Source organism: Nicotiana sylvestris, chromosome 1 (genome assembly GCF_000393655.2).
Source record: "Nicotiana sylvestris chromosome 1, ASM39365v2, whole genome shotgun sequence".
Lineage (NCBI taxonomy): Eukaryota > Viridiplantae > Streptophyta > Magnoliopsida > Solanales > Solanaceae > Nicotiana > Nicotiana sylvestris.
Window position 1 is genome coordinate 141,743,988 of NC_091057.1, and position 21,738 is coordinate 141,765,725.

Sequence of the window (21,738 nt, forward strand, 5' to 3'; positions counted from 1 at the left end):
ATCTATTCATGGATTGAGCATTATGATTAATAAGTAGGATCCACAAAATGGTCTATTTATTTGAGTCATTGAAATATGTTTAATATACCATGTGAAAATTATCCTTGAGAAATCTACATTAATGGTGGAGGTTCATAACTAGAAAAAGAGTATTTATCTTTGGGTACTAGTGAAACTAACTCCACCCATGAGAAGAGATATTGGGGTTTTCACTGAACGAGAGAAAATATAATATTTCAGGTTCTTATGTATTTAATAAAAGGATAATTTATCGCAAAAGGAGATATTATATATCCTAGAAATAGGAAGAAAATAATATATGCCTTGAGCTCATAGTGTAATTATAAGGAGAATGGAAATCAATATCATATTTATTTTAATTCATGAAACTACTTAAAACGGTTATTCTCCGAGTTTGGTTACAGGCTAGTGGTCATGAATTTGACGGACTCCGATTAACCTGAAACTTGGTGGGTTCATCAAAAACGATCTAGTGAGAAATACTCACTGCTATGCTGTGAATCATGTTGTTTTTTGGCATTTTGAGGTTGTTTAGATGGGTTTTCAAGCAGTTTATTAAATTGAATTTGTTATAAATATGAAAAATTATTCTTTATATATCGGCTATATTTGTGTTAAATCTGAAGCATGTGATTTAACTTGATATGATATATATGAAGAATGCAAATCACATGGATTTAATCCTAACTATGCCAAAAAATAATTTATTTGAATTTGGTCTAGTTTTGGCGATCATGAATTCAACGATCTCCGAATGACCTGAAATTCGATAGGATCATCGGAAACGATCATTAAAGAAGAACTCACTGCTATGCAGTGAATCACATCGTATTTTGACGATTCGGGATCGTTTAGATGAGTTTTTTTGGTGGTTTGACGGATTAAAATGCGATTTACATACGAAAAGTCATTCTTTCTATCATTTTATTTATGTCTAATCTGGAACATGATAACACATGTTGATTTGACATGAATTGGTATATGATAAAAATGTAGGTCATATTTTAAATTCTTAAAAAATGCTTAAAATGATAATTTTCCAAATTTGGTCGCAATTTTTGGAGATTGTGATTTTAACGATCTCCGATTGATATGAATTTATCAGAAACAGTCCAGTGAACAATAATCACTGCTATGCAGTGTAAAATAATAATTTTAGTATTTTAAGACTGTTTAAATGGGGTATTGAGTATTTTTTTTAATTATGGAACTTAATCCTCAGAGAAATGTTCGTGGTTGTGATAAAGTGGTGATAGGAATTAACCCCTATGATCTCCATTTTTTTATTTATAGTGAGATAATAAATTTATGCGTTGACATTAGGTCTTCCTCCATATCGGATAAATTTATTATGAACTCACTGGCTATAGTTACTAGTTATTGATAACCAGTATTAACTCTCCATCTGAGCTTAAAGGGTTGAATCAATTTTGTAACTACAATACAATCATGATTAAGTGGTGATAGAAATATATTTCTATGGTCTTCCACTATTAATTTCAAGTGAGTAATAAATTTATGCGTTGACTTTAGGTCTTCCTCCATATCGGATAAATTTATTGTAAGCTCACTAGGTGAAATACTAGTAATTGATATCGTGTACTTACTCTCCATCTGAGTATACATGTTGGATCAATGAAACTAGAGCTATTAAAAATGATGTTCACTTGACTTAAATTAACAGTATACTCTCCATCTGAGTTGGGTCTGTTTTAATTATTGGAGTGAATAATCTGGCATTGCATATGTATGTTGCATGAGTAGTTCTTTCCCATCGAAATTGCTATTCAAGATGCATGACATATATGTGTAGTGTGTTTTAAAATTTTTGTATTAAAAAGTTATATACAATTGACTGAAAATAATAGTATGCTCTCCATCTGAGTTGGTTCTATTTATTTTTGGATTGTATAATTCTTGCATTATATAATATACTTTGCATGAATAATTCTTTTCCCATCGAAATTTATTATTCCAGATGCATGTATGTATATAAATATTGAATGCAGTCTGAATTTTACTATTCAGTGTTTTGACTTATTATGATCTATTTAATATTTTTATCTCAACTCCACAATGATTTTATGCAATTTGTCGTATTACTTGTTAAAATTTTCTTTTAGTGATAAGGCATTAATTTTAAGGATGCAATATATGTACTTTTGTTAGAAGGAATTTAATTCCGGTTTCTGGGCAAAATAAGAGATGGATATTTGTTTTATTTTTCGAATAACTCTTGAGTTATTGAGCTTAATAAACACTTTATCTCTTGTGGTACATGAATGCATGACCTTGTTATTATATATTGATGTCTCTCCTGAACAGAACAATATTAGTCTACCTCATAAGAGAATATGTTCTTCAAAATTGAGTAAAACTTATCTGTGCACTTTTATCTAAGTCATATTAATCTGGATAGGATTTCAAGTTGGTCAAGTATGGACCTTAAGGTTCATTGAAAGTAGAGGCACTACCAACTTGTGGATCCTGTTTGGAAGGAAATTTGACTAAAAGATGTTTCCCTTTAAAAGGAAATAAAACTAGTGATAAGCTAGAATGAATCCTTTCTGATTTGTATGGTTAAATGAACATACTCGTAAGAGATAGATTTTGAGTATTTTATGACGTTCATAAATGATTACTCAAAATATTAATATATTTATTTGATGCACTGTAAGTCTTAATGAATTAAGTAATTCAAGGTTTTTAAGACTTGAAATAGAGAAGCACCAAAGAAATATATTAAGTTACTACAATTTGATTGTAGTGGCGAGCATCTCTCTAAAGAGTTTTTTAGTTACATATCAGAATAGGGATTACATCTCAATTGACTACACCGTAAACTCCATAATAGAGTCGTGTAGTAGAAAGAAGAAATAAGTCTCTTTTGGATATGGATAGACTAATGACGTGTTATTCAGATTTGCCTTATTTATTTTTGGAATATTTCCTGGAAACTTCAAATTACATTCTGAATTTAGTTCCTTCTAAGCTAGTACCTGGGACATCTATAGAACTGTGGACTGAATGTAAGCTTGGTCTGTGGCATGTTCAGATATAGGATTATCCCGCATATGTGCTGAAAGGGAAAGCAGATATGTAAGTTGGAACTAAGGATGGATAGGTGCATGTTTATCGAATATCCAAGAAAACGAATGAAGCTTTATTTTATTGTCCTAAAGAAAATAAGGCAATTGTTAAAACAAATGCATTTTTCTAGATAAGGACTGTTTAATAAAACATGTTCCTAGAAGTAAACTATTTTTACAGGAACTGGGCAAAGAAATAACTAGATGTTCAAGAACATCAAAACCCACACGTCAGAATTGACGTTCCATTGCATTTAAGTAGTGGGAGAACGTTAATAGACATAATATGCCTTTATCGAGTGGGAGTGATGTTTGAACATTGAACACTATAGTAAGAAGTCACTAATATTTCAATGTCGTGAGGTAACGAAGGTAATATTAGTGGTACTTCGTCTTAGTGGGAGAAAGCTAAAGAAAATTATAGTTCGGTGTTCATTCTTGGGATAGTTTCGGTAACAGGATCTCTGAAGAGTTTAATACCAAACTAGATAATTACGACAAAGTACTACTGGACAAATATTGCATCAGATATAACTTGGCAAGATTCTTTAACAAAACCTTATTTGGTGAAGACTTTTAATAGTCATGTAAAAGAATGCCCTGAGAAAGTTGTAGATGCATGGTTATGAGTCTAAGTGGGAGATTGTTGGGGCATATACTATTAACCATGCATTTGGATATAGTATATTCTAATAATTATCATGGTTAAAAGTCTAAGTGGGAGATTGTTGGGATATATACTATTAACCATGAGTTTGGTTTAGATATTTATTATGAAATAATTGTTTATTCAGTTTTAATAAAGTTTTAAATAGATCATATAATAGTCTGTGTCCTTTGCTTATATAGTAGATGATTTAGTGTATAGAGTTTAGCTTATACACGGAAGATTAAATCATCGGTTCTTATAAGTATAAAGTTTGAGTTCACAATCTAATGATGGAATTGGACAAACCATCAGGAATGATTGTAGCACAAGATTAAATATAATTAATCTTGATTATGGGAATGGTTTAATTCCAACTTCTTGTGCTAGTACATTTTGTATGTATTGAACGGACCAGGTAGAGATAAGTATTTTATACTGACTTAATAAAATAAACTCTCTAGCCATTAAATGTACTTATACTCTTAATCTTGATATAATTATTATTAGCTGTGTATATTATTATTGTTTTGATTTATTAAAAGGCGAGATTCTTTCGTGGGTCAATATGCCTGGTAAATTGGATAATAATAATATACATTGGCGAAGTAATAGTTAGTTGATGGAATCCATGTCTCGGTTTAGAGATTGATGATATACCTTTATGAAAGCTTATAAGTTTTCATGTGTAAACCCGGCCGGTGGATTTTGTATCCGACACATGAAATAAGTTAAGCGAAAGTCTAAAGGAAATAATCAATAAATTAAATCGTCAGTAATTTAATTTAATTGATTCGTATCTGAATCTTAACATGGGGAGTTAAATAAGATTTAATGGATGAATTTCGAAATTGAATAAGGAGTGTAATTACGAATTTTTAGTGGAATAATTCGTAATTAATTATGGTGGATATTAATTTCGAAAATTACAAATTAATTCCATAATTGGAAGCCTTGTTAATTAAATTCTGTGGTCCCTACTGTGCCTAAATAATAGGAAATAAAGGAATCCTTTTTCTAGTGGAAAAGAAAACCTAACAGGTTTTGGAAAAGGGTCTTAACCCTTAAAACTTGTGCTATAAATACATAAGGTTTTCCACCTAGAGGGATGAGTAGATGGTGGCTGAAATTTTCAGCCAAGTTTTCCTAGAAATTTCGCCCACACGAAATTGCTATTTTCGGGTATTATTTGGGTAACACAGTAGAAGACCGTGGAACGTTTGAGGATCACGATTGTGCGGGTGATGGAGATTCCATTGAGAAGTTATGGAACTGAAGAGATATGTTCACGCTTCAAGAGGTAACCCGTGAAATCCCGTTTATGCTAGTTGTCTAAATTACATGTGATTTTGATATTGGGATTACTTCCGCTGCATATAATAATCCATCATCTGGAGCTTCGCCGCTGTTTTCTTCTTCTTTGAATTCATGTCCTAATGTGTTTAGGAGTTGTTTGATTTCGTCTTCTTTTTCTTAGTTGCAAAATACCACTGTATATTGTGTTTAGGATTTTTTGTTCTCCTTTTTAATTGACAATTTAATAATTGAGGTTTGTTTTTTAGGATATTTGAAAGTTATATTTTAAATTTGAGCTCATTTGAAATAGATTTGGCATTGAATCGTGTTGGATTATTAAAAAAGAGAATTTTTCTGTACATTGACAAGTCATTGGGCAAGACAAACTTGTTTCTTATAGAAATTACCGTGGCCGACGGAGGTAATAGATCACTGAATACTAACTGCAAGACAGTCAAATATATTTTGAGTGGCAAATATTGAAAGTAATATAAGATGAAACGAAAAAGATTGTCAGAAACACTTTGTCCAGATAGTCCCTTACTGTTCTTTCATGCAAAACATACATTAAAACACCCACATTTTTTTTTTAAAGTTTAAACAAAAAAAATACAATAAGAATAGACAATCTCCAGTATATTATGTTGGAACTTTTCGTGTGTTGGAGTTCCAACATCATATGTTGGAAGTTCATACACAAGTATACCAATCTCCGGTATATTATGCTGAAACTTTCCTTGTTGTAGCAAAATAATGGTTATTTTTCAATAACTTTACAAATGCTGGCTATTTTTTGAATTACCAGTCCGAAAACTGGCTAGCACGTGCTATTTTGACTGTATGTTGGTAGTAACAATGTCCAACACAGGCGCACATACATCATGAAGTATTGGAAAAAGATATTTAGAAAGGGATTTTTACATTGCTATATACTATTTGAAACATTATTACGAAAAATGTTCATGTTTTAGTATTTACTCGATCTAAACATATTTTAGTTACAAAATATATATAATTCATCTTAAAAGACTCCCAAATTCATTATTTGTGCCTTCAATCAAGGAAAAAGAAAAGGTGGAGTATTTAATTAAGCTTTTCGTCATGTAACTATATTTCAGGAACAAGTACTACTGGAGTTACTTGAAAAATCAAGGCTGCAGGTAAACTTTTATTTAGGAAACCTTTTCTTTCCTTTTTTTCGAAATGATTTGTTATTTCCAAATTTTCGTGACCATGATTCTTACAAAAAACACTTTTTTCTAATCATCATCATCATTATGAACAATGTCAGATTACGATCTAATGTTTATCCATATAATTTTTAGTTTGCTCATAAAATATTAGACTATGGTCTAACATTTACAATAATTTATAGTAGAATTTTAGATTGTGGTTTAATGTTTTCTCATAAAAAATTTAATTTGCTCGAAAGGGATCTTTTGACCGTGGACTAAAAAGTCTATCAGTGGCAAGAAAAATGATTTATTAAACAGCTAATACAAAAAAGAGATCAACATTTAATATTTCTCATATTCCCAAAGATAAAATGAAAAGAAGGGTAATAAGAAAGAGAGAGAACATACTGGATAAATTCATTAGCAGCGTCCTGCAAGTTTAATTAAATTTCGTTGATAGTGGCAAAAGTATTTACACAATTTGTATATATTATACAAAATTATATATTATATAACTTATCTACAATTAATCTACAACTTATCTACAATTTTCATACATTATTTCTATCCAAATATATGCAACCACAATATCATACCACTTAAATGCAGTTTTTATACAGTATGTCTTTGGTATATTTTGCATCTGATTTATACATAGTAAAAACAAATTTCATACAACTAATTATGTATTATACAACTTATCTACAACTTTCATACATTATTTCTACCCCAGTTATATACAACTATAATATCATACAACTTTAATATAATTTTTATACAATATTGTTCAACTTTCACACAATATTTAAATAAAAATAAATATAAACAACAGAATACAATCTTTCTACAATTTTACTATAACTTTATTACAATTTCGTAAGTATAGTGTATGTCATGTCTTCTTCTTCTTCTTCTTCTTCTTCTTCTTCTTCTTCTTCTTCTTCTTCTTCGACGAGTTTCAATCTGAAATTCAGCCAAAATCAAGTATAATATTCACCAAAACACCCTCAAAATTGAGATATAAACTTCAAACAATATTCCCAATTGTTTGCAACAATACTCAATTCAAAGAAATAATGATTTTTCAAAACCCAAATTCGAATTCAAAGTTTCAAAGCTTTTTAATGGCTGTCAATGGTGAAATTGCTACTCTCTTTTCCTTTGCTCTACATTACTGGAATTAGGGATTGAGAGATAAAGAGAGACGTAAAGAGAATTCCCAATTATTTGCAACAACACCCAATTCAAACAAATAATATTTTTTGCAAACCCAAATTCGAATTCAAAGTTTTTTAATGACCGTCAATGGTGGAATTTTGCTCTCTTTTCCTTTGCTCTACATTACTGGAATTAGGGATTGAGAGATAGAGAAAGACGTAGAGAGAGAGAGAGAGAGCGCAAGAAAAAGAGAGAGAGAGAGCATAGGAGGGAGAGAGAATAAGGATGAGAAATAATTGATTCCTGATATAGAGGGATACTCATTTAATTCGTAAAGTGTTTATATAATTGGTAAATTTGTATATAGGAGGTAGTTAAATTGAAATTTGAGTAGGAAAAGTAATAAAGTTTCCAATAATGTATAGGTATATAAAAATCCCATTTAGAAACTGCAGTGAAAGATTTGCGTAATACTTCACTTATGGTTTGAAATATTACACTTTCATTTAATATTTCTAATTTTTTTAACAAGATCAATTGAAATGTAAAATTTTATAATACTCTAGAATTGCCCTTTTGCAACCATAATTATTAAAAGAGAACTAGAAACTCAATCATTTCTAATAGATAAAAATTGGCTGATAAAAGATTACGAAACTGATAATTAATTAGGAATTACAATGCATTTATCGGATACCCGAAAGCAATTGCAAACATGCTTTTATAGTTTCCCTCTTTCATTATTTCATGGGCTTGGGTCATTTTTAGTTGCATATTGTGGATCGACTTCAAACGCGAAACTGAATGCACATTTTTTGTTTGGTCTGTTCTTTCCGTCATAAGCATTTGATTTTGTAATTTTCTTTATTAATTATATTGAAGAAAAGAAATAAGAAATGACAGGAAAAGATATTTTAATCTTTTGGTTTGGGAGGAGGGAAGCATTTGAGTATAGATATATATTCAGCATTCCTGTTTAATATAAGTAAATTCAATTGTATTACATGTAGTGAGTACAAGAGATTTTTTTATAATATTTAAACTCTGTGAGATCTTACTAACATTGTCAGTTGCAAACACAAAGAAAGGAGGAGATTTATAGTCGGTGTAAATCTAATCAATTTAAAATAATCCTCGCCTTACTAAATACGTCGGGTTGTGCTCACCTATGCATGCATTGTATCGATACCTAAGAAGAGGCGGACCCAAGATTCGAGTACGACGAGAGCGTACAATTATGCTAATCACCAACGATAAAATTTGACATACAACACTTTGAAAACTTAATGATTATGATAACCTATCATTCAAGTATAAACAAAAAGAAGTTCTAAAGAGAGAAAAAAGTACCGAATAGAAAGATATTTCTTTGCAAAATGGGTGTTATGGGAAAAGAATGTATTGATTAAACATGTTTCACACTTTAAAATTTCTAGTTTATTAATAAAAAAAAGAGGGTCAGTGATCAAAAGGACGTTCAGACTTTAAATTATAAAATTAATTTACTCAAGAAATCAAGATTATAGGACTTTGTTTGCCCGGCTCCATACCGGGATTTATAATTATTTATAATATTCATCTGATTAATGGCTAGTGTTGTCGTGTTAATTTGTGGAGATGATGGAGCCATGGTCTTTTACTCTTTTTGTTTTGTTATGATTGAAGTGGTGCCTATGGTAGTCTTTTTATTAGGTATGATTGATAAAGTGATAATTACGTAAGCATGCAGACGTCCAGAATATGATGCTTTAAACAACAGATTTAATTTTAGTTAAAGAATCTTGGGATCTAATCTATGTAAATTACAATTAATGTGAGTTAATTATATAGAGTATAGACTATCACCAAATTAGACCCATTAATTAATACCACAGTCAAGATTATTACTATAATTAAATAAAAAGCTCATGGGGGATTCAAAGTACACGCAACACCAGTTTTTCAAATGCAGGGTTGCAACTGAAATATGGGCAATAAATACTAAAGTGGCAAGGTATTATTTAACATAGCTGTCTTGGGTTGGAATGAGGAGTTAGCATGGGTAGTAAAGAATGCAATGGTAAGAGTGTGCAAGCTACAAAGGCTTTTTCTCTGGGCATTTACTACATTTGGCAGTAAAGGAACCAAAAACTCTTCCAAAATAGGAGGAGACCAGAGCCAGAGGCACTGATTGCAAAGCTCTTCATATAAGACATGTACATTGTAGAGGGAGCAGACCAGCTAAGCTAAATTTTAGATGAATTAACCCAAATAACCCTTCACTCAACCACTAATTAAAAATAGCCGGTAAAGACATAATTTATGTATTATATGTGTATAAAATGTATAATCTATTTATATGGTTAGAAAAAGTAAACAATTAATAAATATGGCTGATTATTTGTGTAAAGATCCAATTTTTCTATCCATGATGCAGATGTGAGGTTTAGCTAGGTGCAAATAGTTTGTTGTTTACAGTAGTAGTTGTTTAGAGGATTAACTGATGCATACCAAAGTTGGGGCTGAATGTCCAACTTTAGGGGTGATTTGCTATGCTTGTATATATTTTTTTATGAGGTAATGGAAAAGCTATTAACCAAAAAAAAAAATTAAATAAAAATCTGAAAAAGGTAGAATCCCTATATTTGTGGATAATCGAAATTTAAACAACATAATCAACACTTACCTCAAACCCTCAAATTTCACCGGCTTCCCATTCTAATAGTCTTCATCGTTATTTTCACTATATTTGTTCTCTCTCATGTTAACTGTGTCACAATCCAAACTGTGTACGTAAGGGATTTCAACTAATAGGAATTTCAACAGTTCACTATAAATAGGCATAAATATTCCATCCACATATAACCTGTCAAATGTCTTTTTACTACATATCTTCATATCCAACATTAATCTATCACATTAATTTTACATTTAAGTTTCGATTAATGTTTTTTTATGCTGATTGCTGAGAACTTCATTTGTTAGGGTAGCTTGTGCTCAAACTAATTAATGCACTAAACCAAGATAAATTTTCCTAGGAACTTGTGAACAAATTCCTAGGATTCAAGAAACAGAAAAATTATACCAAGACATTGTATCACATAGAGCATACAATTCATGGCTGGTCATGTAAAGGAATTCATCGACAATTGTATTTCTTCCAAGGTTCGGCCTTTGGTCTCGGGAACCAGTTTTGCAACAAACATAACAGTCAAACCACATACTGCTGAAAATATGAAGAATGTACCTGAAACGCCAACAAAGATACATTTTCAGCCACATTATGCAATTTTTGTCTGTTAATTTCCTTATACTTTATTTCTTTTGATGGAGTTGAGATTGAGGTGAAGAGGGGTTTGGGACTTGGGAGCACTACAAGAAATGAAATTTTCCTTGACAACTTTACGGGGCGACTCCTTTAGTGGCCGCAAAAAGTAAAAGGGCCACAAAATCTTTTGTGTTAACTTTCTCACTTTCTGTGACGACGTTTGTAACCAAAAGAAGTCTCATTTCTTGTAGTGGAGGGATTGGAAGAAGTGGATATTGATGGACAAGGCAGTACCTTCAGAGCTCCACAGCATAAGAAAGTTGAACGAATATGAGACGATCCAAGAACCGAACCAGTTGACTACTGTCACTATGCTTCCAGCTAAACCTTTGACATTAATAGGGAATATCTGAGATACAAACAATTAGCTTAAGTTATGTTGATTATTGGAGTACCAACATTGATACCTAATATGGCAAATTTGAGACCTACAAACCTCTGACATAATCACCCACGGTATGCCTCCCATGCCTAATGAGAAAGATCCAGTAAAGACCTGCAGACAGCAGTTTTCAAACAGATTCGATTCAGAAAATCCATTGTTAAACTTCCTCTATGGATCAAAGTAGACTAGAGAAATACTTCATTACTTAAATCTTGAAGATATGGAATTAAAATCAAATGGAGAGTTGTCATTATTAATTAGCCAATAATAGAACTCTATGGAAGGAAAGGATCCATTATAGACGACTCCAACTAGTTGGAGCTGCAGTTTTGTCTGGTTAGAGACTCCTCTGTCACTATATGAATAAACGTAAAATTTAAAGAACACCTAATTAATAAGTATTCGGATAAAATGAGTCTAGATAATGCAGACTGGACATAGAGGTTCATATAACTGGACACATTATGTTAGGATTGAGGCAACGTTGACTGATTATGATTTAAACTTAACAAGATATACGGCAATAACACAAAGTAATTTTTCGATAGCTGCAAATGATGTTACCTAAAGGACGGATCCAGAGCGATCACATAAAAAAAGAAAGAGAATAAAATCGCATTACCAGTATATTTCATAGTCAGCCTCAACTACTTTGCAATCGAACCATAGTTGACTTGGAATAATGAAGATATTTGATGATAGCAGAAAGAGAGAGAGAGAGAGAGTAGTTTTCTGGCAGATGCAAATATGTTACATAAAGAAGCATCCAGGATGACACCATGAAAGAATGAAATCGCATTACCAGTATACCGACAAGTGCCAAAAAAGGGCTAGACTTCCAAAGTTGAAGATCCTGCGAACTACATTTTATCAGAAAATGAATCGGACACAGAAAAGAACTGAACGATAAAAATTTTAAACGTCAAACCTGTAATAAGAATGACAATCCTACAAGGAAGCAACCCAGGCATGTGCCTGCTGCAGATACCTGAAGAAAACCTTATATAAGTAAAAGTTATTCATCAACGAGAAATACATAACCAATACAATGAGTTCTAATAAACATTTACCAACAGTAATGGACGCCTTCCTGATTTATCCATCAAGAGAACTCCTAAAACTTGCATTGGGATCTACAGATTGCCCAAAACACTCATATACTGATAAAGCGAACTCATAATTGATTTAGCGCGTCAAGATAATTAACCTGTACAATCACCATTGCAATTGATCCAATCCTACCGGAAAAACCTGATATATTTTGTATTTAACATAATCAAATAACAAAAGACTAATGTAACACAAAGTATAGGAACATTACATACCAGCTGACTCAAAAATAGAACTTGCATAATATGCAATTGCATTGACCCCTCCAAATTGTTGCAATACCATTAAGCCTACTCCAACCTGAATCGATAGGTAAGGATAATATTTTTATTGATCAGAGAAGATAAAAGATCAATTGTTCAGTAAGAGAAAAATAAAGGTTGCCTTACTATAAGAGAATGTGCATATTTTTTTTGGAATAAATCAATCATCTTAGCCTCGGAGAGTTTTTGAAGGGTTTCTGTGTAATCCTGCAGTACTCAAGAGATTATACAGATTATTATTTACCTTTCCAGTCATAAAAACATCGAAATGGAAATAAAATAAAATAAAAGAGATATAAATGCTTTCACTCAAGGAAAGTCAGGAACTCACTTTAATTTCAGCAGCTTCTTCTGATATATTGGCATCCTTCCCTCGAAGGCGCTGGAGAGAAGCTTCGCATTCTTTCCACTGGCCAGCCTTAGCCTGTTGACAAAAACATAGGCAACTAAATTTAAAATAAGTTGAATTAGTCCAGATTAAGATATTAAATCATTTGCTTGTAATTGAAATGCAGCTTCTATCACATATAAAACTGCATGCTCATTTCTGAATACATCAGAATCAACATTTGAAATTACTTCGATCAGATTGTATAATCTTACCAGCCATCTAGGAGACTCTGGTATGAAAAATAGGCCTAAAAGATGTATTATACATGGAATAGTTCCTGGAATTATGTCATATTTTGGATCAACAAAATTGTTCGAAGCAAGAGGCTTTTAAAGGGAAAAGGAAAGGAAAGAAATTTACCAATCAGAGCCAGCAGGCGCCAGTTGATGATTACTCCAATTACATACATAAGTGATACTCCACAGCATATCATTAGCTGAAACATCATAAGCATCCAAGCTCAGTTGCCAGAAATCGAAAATGAAAACTAAAACTGCTGGATTACCTGATTAACTGTTGTGAATGCGCCTCGAAGATTCTTAGGTGTTATTTCCGCTATATATACAGGAACCTGTGTGTAGAAAACAACAGTTGAGTCCTTCACAATATAAGATAAGCTTATTTGTTCTATAAACACACGATGCATTTACCACGTATGAAATAACGCCAACTCCATACCCCATTAACAACCTCCCAATATCAAGCCATAAAGCATTCTGTTGACAATAAAATAACAGAAAATAAAGTTAATTTGGAGGAAAGATTGATAACATAAAGGTGGAACTAAGGATAAGATGAATACCCTTCCAAAAGTTATTGCAAGCCACCCCACAAGACAAAACATCTCTGAGAAGCCCATTGCCTGCATAATTACACAAAACAAAGGATTGTAAATGAAAGGTTGATGTCCTCTTTAAATTTTTATTATGCTCAAATTTTTAACCAACAAAACAAAAACTCACCCCTCTGCGGGCAAAGAGATCTGCCAGTTTTCCACTCATTACAGCACCTATCATTGCTCCAATTGTCCATATTGAACCAAATACAGAGTACTGGAATAGTAACGATTAAAAAAATTAGATTAAAGATTCTCGCAGGCTTCTATGGAGAGAGTACACAAATCTTTATGTCCTTATCAAATTCTTTGCTCCATGTGAAATGAATGCTTCTTGACTGACTTGAATGACGAGGAGAATTGACGCTATTGTTTTTTGTCAAAATAATATTTTTCGATAATGTTTGGACTGACCTCTGCCACTGAGAGACCTAGCTCCTCTATTATCCCAGTCTGAGCAGGTGAAGAAAATCCCACCTGCATTAGAACGAAACATTAGTTCAGTTTTGGATAAAACCTAGTTATATGAAACGGCCAACAAGTCATAAGGACTCCACTTCTTATGTTACATACAGAGTTATCACAGAGAAATATATTCATCATGAACATATGAGATTGATCTGGTACATCATCTCTACTAGCACTAGATATCTATCAAATATCAAGCACATGACGCTTACTGTATCTTCTGTTATTGCTAGCACAAATAACAAAACAATAATATGAGCTCGACTAGATCATATCACTACAACCATATTCAGTAAAACTTTTAGCTTTCTAGCTTCCTGCCATTAATTCATGGAATATTTAACTTGCGTAATTCTATTGAACTAGGAAAAAATTACTCAAATTTATAACCAAGAGTTACTAGTTTAGACCACAAGGTTAAAGATTTTATTTACATATTTTGAAATTTAGTTCTAATGGCTCTACACAAGGATTATGCCCTACGAGTTTGGGGCATCTCTGATTAGCGAGATTTCGGGTTTTGAGGAAAGGTGCACGAAAACTCAACTTGAAAGATTTTACGTGGTGCATTTCTTTAGGACTATATGTAGGATAAACTTGAACGCATTAGGCAAGTATACTAATGAGTAAAAGAATTTGTTATGTCTATACTTAACCATCTAATATACTTAGCATCGGTTTACAACAAATCTGAAGCCTTTGTAGCCCTTGGTGCCGTATCTTTTTTCACTGTTCACAAATTCACTTGCGGAATTGTCTTTTCTTGTCTTTGTTATGATAATCATTCACTATCTGCTCAACTTTGTCCGCTCCCTAAGATGCACAAAAGAGAAATTCTACCCAATCTGCTCACTTTTTACCTCCTAATCAACGCTCCAAATGTGGTTCTCCATGAATTAGAAATCTTAAGAGATGTACAAGCAGCAGATCAAGCAAATCAAACTCAGTTAGTACCAACTAAGCAGGAGCTATTAAAAAGTAATGGTCCGCTCATATCCATTAGCTATTTTAAAGAGTGGACTAATGGTTGTTTGCTACTACTAAAGTCTGTTAGTAATGAACAGACGCACGTTGAATTCAGGATAAGTTCGAGCGAGAAAAGTGATCGTACATCAAATATTCTTCTCGTAATTTGCTAGTTGATGTCATAGTGATGAACCTTTAGTACTAATAATCATTCTCCTCTGTTGCGGAAGCCAAATGTATATAGTGTGAATAAGTCACAACTACTATACCAAAAATTATGACAGCCACCAAATAATAAATAAGACAATAAAACAACAATAAAAGGAACACCAGAATTTACGAGGTTCGGCTAATTTTGCCTACTCCTCAGACACAACCAATATTTTATTCCACTCCAAAATACAAGTGAAATAATACTAAAGAGAGAAGATACAAATGTCTTAAACAGATGAGAAGACAAATGAGAGGTGTATTTCAATCCTAAACATTAGGCCTTCTTTTATAGGGGAAAAATCCCCCCAAACTTAACTCCCAACCAATGTGGGACTTTGGCATTTTGCCAAACTTCAACAAATCTCCACCTTGGCAAAATTCCACATTTTCAATTCTCTCTCAATAACAAATTTTGGTTGTGTCTTCATCTTCAATCTTCAGTGTTCAACAATGTTGATCAAATCCAAACAATGTTGAAACTTGATCGCAGTCACCACCTTAGTTAGCATATCAGCAGGATTCTCCGTAGTATGAATTTTCTTCACTGTGACTCCTCCTTCTTCTATGATTTCTCGTACGAAATGATACCGAACATCAATATGCTTCGTCCTTGCATGATAAACTTGGTTCTTCGCTAATTGAATAGCACTTTGACTATCACAAAAAATTGTGATACCTTTTTGTTCAACACCAAGCTCCTTTAGCAATCCTTGAAGCCAAATTGCCTCCTTCACAGCCTCTGTAATAGCCATGTACTCTGCCTCTGTTGTAGACAAAGCAACTGTTGACTGCAAAGTAGACTTCCAACTAACTGGTGCTTTTGCAAAAGTAAACACATAACCAGTAGTTGATCTTCGTTTGTCCAGATCACCCGCAAAATCTGAGTCACAATATCCAACTACAGACTGATTGTATTCCTGCTCAAAAACTAACCCGACATCTACAGTATTATGAATATACCGTAGAATCCACTTCACAGCTTGCCAATGCTCCTTCCCTGGATTGTGCATATATCTGCTAATAATTCCAACAGCTTGTGAAATGTCAGGCCTTGTGCAAACCATTGCATACATCAAGCTACCAACAACATTTGCGTATGGTACCTTTGACATATACTCTCGTTCAGCTTCATCCATTGGCGACATAATAGTACTTAGCTTAAAATGGGAAGCAAGTGGAGTACTAACTGGCTTAGTCTTGTCATCTATGCCAAAACGTTGAAGTACTCTCTTCAAATATTCCTTTTGAGATAAACAGAGTTTCTTTGAACGTCTATCTCTAATTATCTCCATGCCAAGAATTTTCTTTGCCTCACCCAAATCCTTCATCTCGAACTCCTTCTTCAGTTGAATCTTCAACTTATCAATTTCTTCAGAATTATTGGAAGCTATCAACATATCATCAACATATAGGAGAAGATATATAAAGGAACCATCTTTAAGCCTGCGCAAATACACACAATGATCGTATTTGCTTCTCTTGTACCCTTGCTGCAACATAAACTTGTCAAATCGTTTGTACCATTGTCTAGAAGATTGTTTCAAACCGTACAACGATTTTTCAAGTTTGCACACCATATTTTCTTTTCCAGCAACTTTGAATCCTTCTGGCTGAGTCATGTAGATTTCCTCCTCCAAGTTTCCATGTAAAAACGCAGTTTTTACATCCATCTGAACTAGTTCCAAATCCAATTGTGCTACCAAAGCCAACATAATTCTAATGGAGGAATGTTTTACAACTGGAGAAAACACTTCATTGTAATCAATTCCCTCCTTTTGAGCATATCCTTTGGCCACCAATCTTGCTTTGTAGCGAACATCTACTTGGTTAGGAAATCCTTCCTTCTTTGCAAATACCCATTTGCACCCAATTGCTTTCTTTCCCTTCGGGAGATTGGCCAATCTCCATGTATGATTCTGATGAAGGGACTGTATTTCATCATTCATGGCAATCCTCCACTTATCTTCTTCTGAACTTTGGACAGCGTCTTTATAAGTAGTAGGAACATCATCAGCTACAATTGAGGTTGCACAAGCAACCGTCTCTATGAGACGAACAGGTTTCGTTATTGTTCTTTTTGGCCTGCTGGTTGCTATTGATTCAAGTTGTTGTTGAGGTTCCTGAGTTGGAATCTCCTCTACTGGCTCTCCTTCCAGAGGGTAATCTTCATTTGTTTCCTCCTCTGCTTCTTGTGTAGGAAAAATAAATTTTCCCTCAAACTCCACCTGCTTAGAAGCACCTTTATTTTGTTTGGTATCTTCTGTTACCTTATTTACCATAGCAGATTCATCAAAGGTAACATCCCTGCTGAATATTACTTTCTTTGTTATAGGACACCATAAGCGATATCCTTTGACTCCAGAAGTAATTCCCATAAAAATAGCCTTCTTTGCCCTTGGATCCAATTTTGACTCTGTCACATGATAATATGCAGTTGAGCCAAACACGTGCAAAGAGTCATAATCTACAGCAGGCTTTCCATACCATTTTTCAAATGGTGTCTTGCCATCAATAGCAGCAGATGGTAGACGATTAATGAGGTGGCATGCATATGTAATTGCCTCAGCCCAAAATTCTTTGCCCAAGCCAGCATTGGACAACATACACCGTACCTTCTCCAGCAAGGTCCGGTTCATACGTTCAGCCACTCCATTCTGTTGTGGTGTATGTCTGACAGTGAAGTGTCGGACGATGCCATCATTTTGACAGACCTTATTGAAATGATCATTTTTGTATTCACCTCCATTGTCTGTGCGAATACACTTGATCCTCTTGCCTGTTTGATTCTCCACCATCGTCTTCCATTTGAGAAAAATTCCCAACACTTCATCTTTGCTCTTCATTGTATACACCCATACTCTTCGGGAAAAATCATCAACAAAGGTTACAAAATAGTGCTTCCCACCCAATGAAGGTGTTTTGGAAGGACCCCAAACATCAGAGTGTACATAATCCAAAATGCCTTTAGTATTATGGATCGCTGTACCAAATTTAACCCTTGTCTGTTTCCCTTTAACACAATGCTCACAAAACTCCAAGTTGCAAGCCTTGACTCCTTTTAACAATCCTTGATCTGATAGAGTTTTCAAGGATTTTCCTCCAGCATGTCCCAAGCGCATGTGCCATAGCTTGGTTGCTTCTGCCTCTTTGTCGTCACTGGATGTTACTGTCGCTGTCCCAATAATTGTACTGCCACGATAGCGGTACATATTATTATTCTTCCGATTAGCCTTCATTACCACTAGTGCACCGGAGCATACTCTCATCACTCCATTTTCTGCAATGATTTTGAACCCTTTTGATTCTAGGGCTCCCACAGAGATGAGATTCTTCTTCAAATCCGGTACATATCGAACATCTGTTAATGTTCTGATCATTCCATCATGGTTCCTTAATCGTATTGAACCAATGCCATATGAGGTAAGAGGGCTGTTATCCGCTGTGTGGACGACTCCATATTCTCCTTCTTGAAATTCCACGAACCAGTCCCTGTTGGGACACATATGATAGCTACAAGCCGAGTCCATCAACCATATGTCTGATGATGTTGATGACTCTGTTGTAACTAATGAGAAGTCTGAATCATCACAATCAGCTACATTTGAATCCATAATGGCCTTTCCATTGTTATGTTTGGCCTTATTCTTCAACTTCGGACAGTCTTTCTTCCAGTGCCCTTTTTCTCGACAAAAGGCACATTCATCTTTGCTGGGTCTGGATCTTGACTTGGATCTTCCCTTCTTTGTCCTCGTTTGACTTTGAGGACGACCCCTCACAAATAGTGCTTCTCCTTCTCCGCCCTTCTGTTTTTCTCGCTTTCTTTGTTCATAGCTGTACAAAGCCGAACAAACTTCTCTGAGAGAAACTTCGTCATTTCCATGGAGTAGAGTAGTTTCAAGATGCTCGTACTCATCAGGAAGTGACGCCAACAACATCAAGGCCAAGTCACCATCATCATAAGTTGTATCCATATTTTGCAAATCTGTGACCAACTTATTGAAACTGGTGATATGTTCATTCATCGTGGTACCAGGAACATAGGTGAAGTGAAACAGTCTCTTCTTCATGTACAATTTATTTTGACTATTTTTCTTCAAAAATTTATCCTCCAGTGCTTTCCATAATTTACTTGCAGAAGTTTCCTTTGTGTATGGATATTTCTGCTCTCTAGCAAGGTAGGATCGAATGGTACCGCAAGCAACACGATTGATAATTCTCCAATCTTCTTCTCCAATAGCATCTGGTCTCTTTTCTTCAATAGCAAGATCTAGCCCTTGTTGAAAAAGGACATCTAGAACCTCGCCTTGCCACATCCCAAAATGTCCGGACCCGTCAAATATTTCTACCGCAAATTTCGCATTTGACACAATTCTTGTCATAAGCGAAGATGCCAATGATGACGTATTGTTGACACTTGATGTAGATTCTTCTTGTTTATTGTCTCCCATCTTTGACACAAATATTATTTAATAGCTGACGACACAAATCAAGATTATTTCCTTTCTGGTGTGGAAGATCAGACTAAGCTGCAACCACAGAGCATACTAAGACAGAATCTTGACACAGTTACCAAGATAAATCTTTTCTGATGTGGAAGATCAGACTATGCTGCAACCACAGAGCATACTAAGACAGTACCTTGGCTTTGATACCAATTGTTGCGGAAGCCAAATGTATATAGTGTGAATAAGTCACAACTACTATACCAAAAATTATGACAGCCACCAAATAATAAATAAGACAATAAAACAACAATAAAAGGAACACCAGAATTTACGAGGTTCGGCTAATTTTGCCTACTCCTCAGACACAACCAATATTTTATTCCACTCCAAAATACAAGTGAAATAATACTAAAGAGAGAAGATACAAATGCCTTAAACAGATGAGAAGACAAATGAGAGGTGTGTTTCAATCCTAAACATTAGGCCTTCTTTTATAGGGGAAAAATCCCCCCAAACTTAACTCCCAACCAATGTGGGACTTTGGCATTTTGCCAAACTTCAACATCCTCGTCGGTCAATCTTCTGATAAATCATTTTTCATAACTCTTTACACTTCCGCATAAATCTTGTAACTGAACCCACTGAACATATCTTCCATGTCCATGTTAACAGAATAAAAGATGACCTTCAAAGACATTGGATAAAACTCATAAAAAACCCTCTATTTAGGACCAATACAACTCAAACCATGGGTGGCTTTACGTTAAGGCCACTAAAGCTTCTACTTTAGCTCCCCAAGAGTCAAAGGCCCCCAAAACTTTTTCTATTAATTATAATTATTTATATTAATAAGGTTTTTTTAAGTTAACAAAATACTAACATTTTATTTCAATACACTACATTGATTCTAGTTATCAAATATTTTATTGGTAGATATGAATATTTTACAAATTTAACTCAAGTTTTAAAATATTAGACAATGTTATACTGTGGAATACTTAAAAGAAAACTTAAAACCTTAAAAGAAAATTTGTTAAGACTATACAATTTTTTCTTGATTATCTAAATTAAGTGGGTCTATTTGTCCAACTGTTATCACATTATTAATGTTATTTCTGCACACCATCTTAAGTTTAACTTTAGGCCTCCGATTTCATTGAGCCGCCCCTACTCAAACCCGCCTTATCCAATTTGAATGGCTATTTTAAAACGGACATAAGAGAATCTAGAAATGTCACTCAAGGTAATTTCTCGCACTTTTAAAACTTTATAGGCATGCTGTAATAGTCAAAAACTTCAGGGGTGCATAATTAACCCCCAAACATTAATTATGGCACTTCCAACTCGGTGGGGGTATAGCAGCTATGGCACTTCCACAGTACGTTCTACCAAAAAATTGATACTAAAACGACATCAAAATTACCGTTTTCTTCCAAAGTTAAATGACTTTAATTAATCCAAAGTTCAAACTATAAAGAAAAGTAAAGGTACAACGAAAATTAACTTACAGCAGAACCAAAAACAAAGGAGCCAGAGACGGCAACCAAGGTGCTGAATACGACGGCGGCTGTGGCCGGTGCCGGAGTATCTTCATGGTTTGAAAGCAAAGGATCAGTTGTTGTAAATCCTTCTTCTATTCTTTCCCTATCCATTTAACCATATAACTGAGTTGCTCAAGATATGAGTTCATCTAGACAGACATATAGGAAATAAGAAGAAGAAATAACGTTGAATAAGACAAGTTAGTTCTTTTTTTTTAAAACATCAACATCATGTGCATGCTATCGTCCAACATTTGCAAAGTCAGCAATAGGCTGCTGTGATGTGCACCTAATCTGTTTTATTCTACTTGATAAATAGGAGTACGAGTTTTGTCACAAAACTGTATTTTTAAAAGAATTAAAAAAAAAAAAAAAAGGACTTGCTTTTGGTTTGGTTTATCATGTTTATGTGTTTTTAGATCAGGATAG

At 33.8% G+C, this 21,738-nt stretch overlaps 1 protein-coding gene across 1 annotated transcript; it reads right to left on the minus strand.

Annotated features, from left to right (window-relative positions):
• Window positions 1-10,172: 10,172 nt before the first annotated feature.
• On the minus strand, window positions 10,173-21,512 carry LOC104231456 (sugar transporter ERD6-like 5). Its single transcript, XM_070168554.1, has 18 exons — window positions 21,277-21,512; window positions 14,091-14,153; window positions 13,804-13,893; window positions 13,644-13,703; window positions 13,492-13,557; window positions 13,347-13,412; window positions 13,202-13,277; window positions 13,054-13,118; window positions 12,782-12,874; window positions 12,577-12,657; window positions 12,403-12,487; window positions 12,285-12,328; window positions 12,148-12,210; window positions 12,006-12,065; window positions 11,880-11,930; window positions 11,129-11,188; window positions 10,927-11,041; window positions 10,173-10,611 (listed from the first exon to the last, which is right to left on the minus strand). Exons 1-18 carry the CDS (start codon window positions 21,418-21,420, stop codon window positions 10,490-10,492), a joined length of 1,404 nt encoding a protein of 467 aa, XP_070024655.1. The 5' UTR covers window positions 21,421-21,512; the 3' UTR covers window positions 10,173-10,489.
• Window positions 21,513-21,738: the final 226 nt, after the last annotated feature.

Bases quoted from the DNA above. Each gene is read 5' to 3' on its own strand.
- LOC104231456 (XM_070168554.1), bottom strand. From the start codon at position 21,420: ATGGATAGGGAAAGAATAGAAGAAGGATTTACAACAACTGATCCTTTG. The intron at 11,189-11,879 runs GTAATGCGATTT...TGCTGTCTGCAG, and splicing joins TGGCACTTGTCGGTATACTG to GTCTTTACTGGATCTTTCTC. The intron at 11,042-11,128 runs GTTTGTAGGTCT...TTTGTATCTCAG, and splicing joins CGTGGGTGATTATGTCAGAG to ATATTCCCTATTAATGTCAA.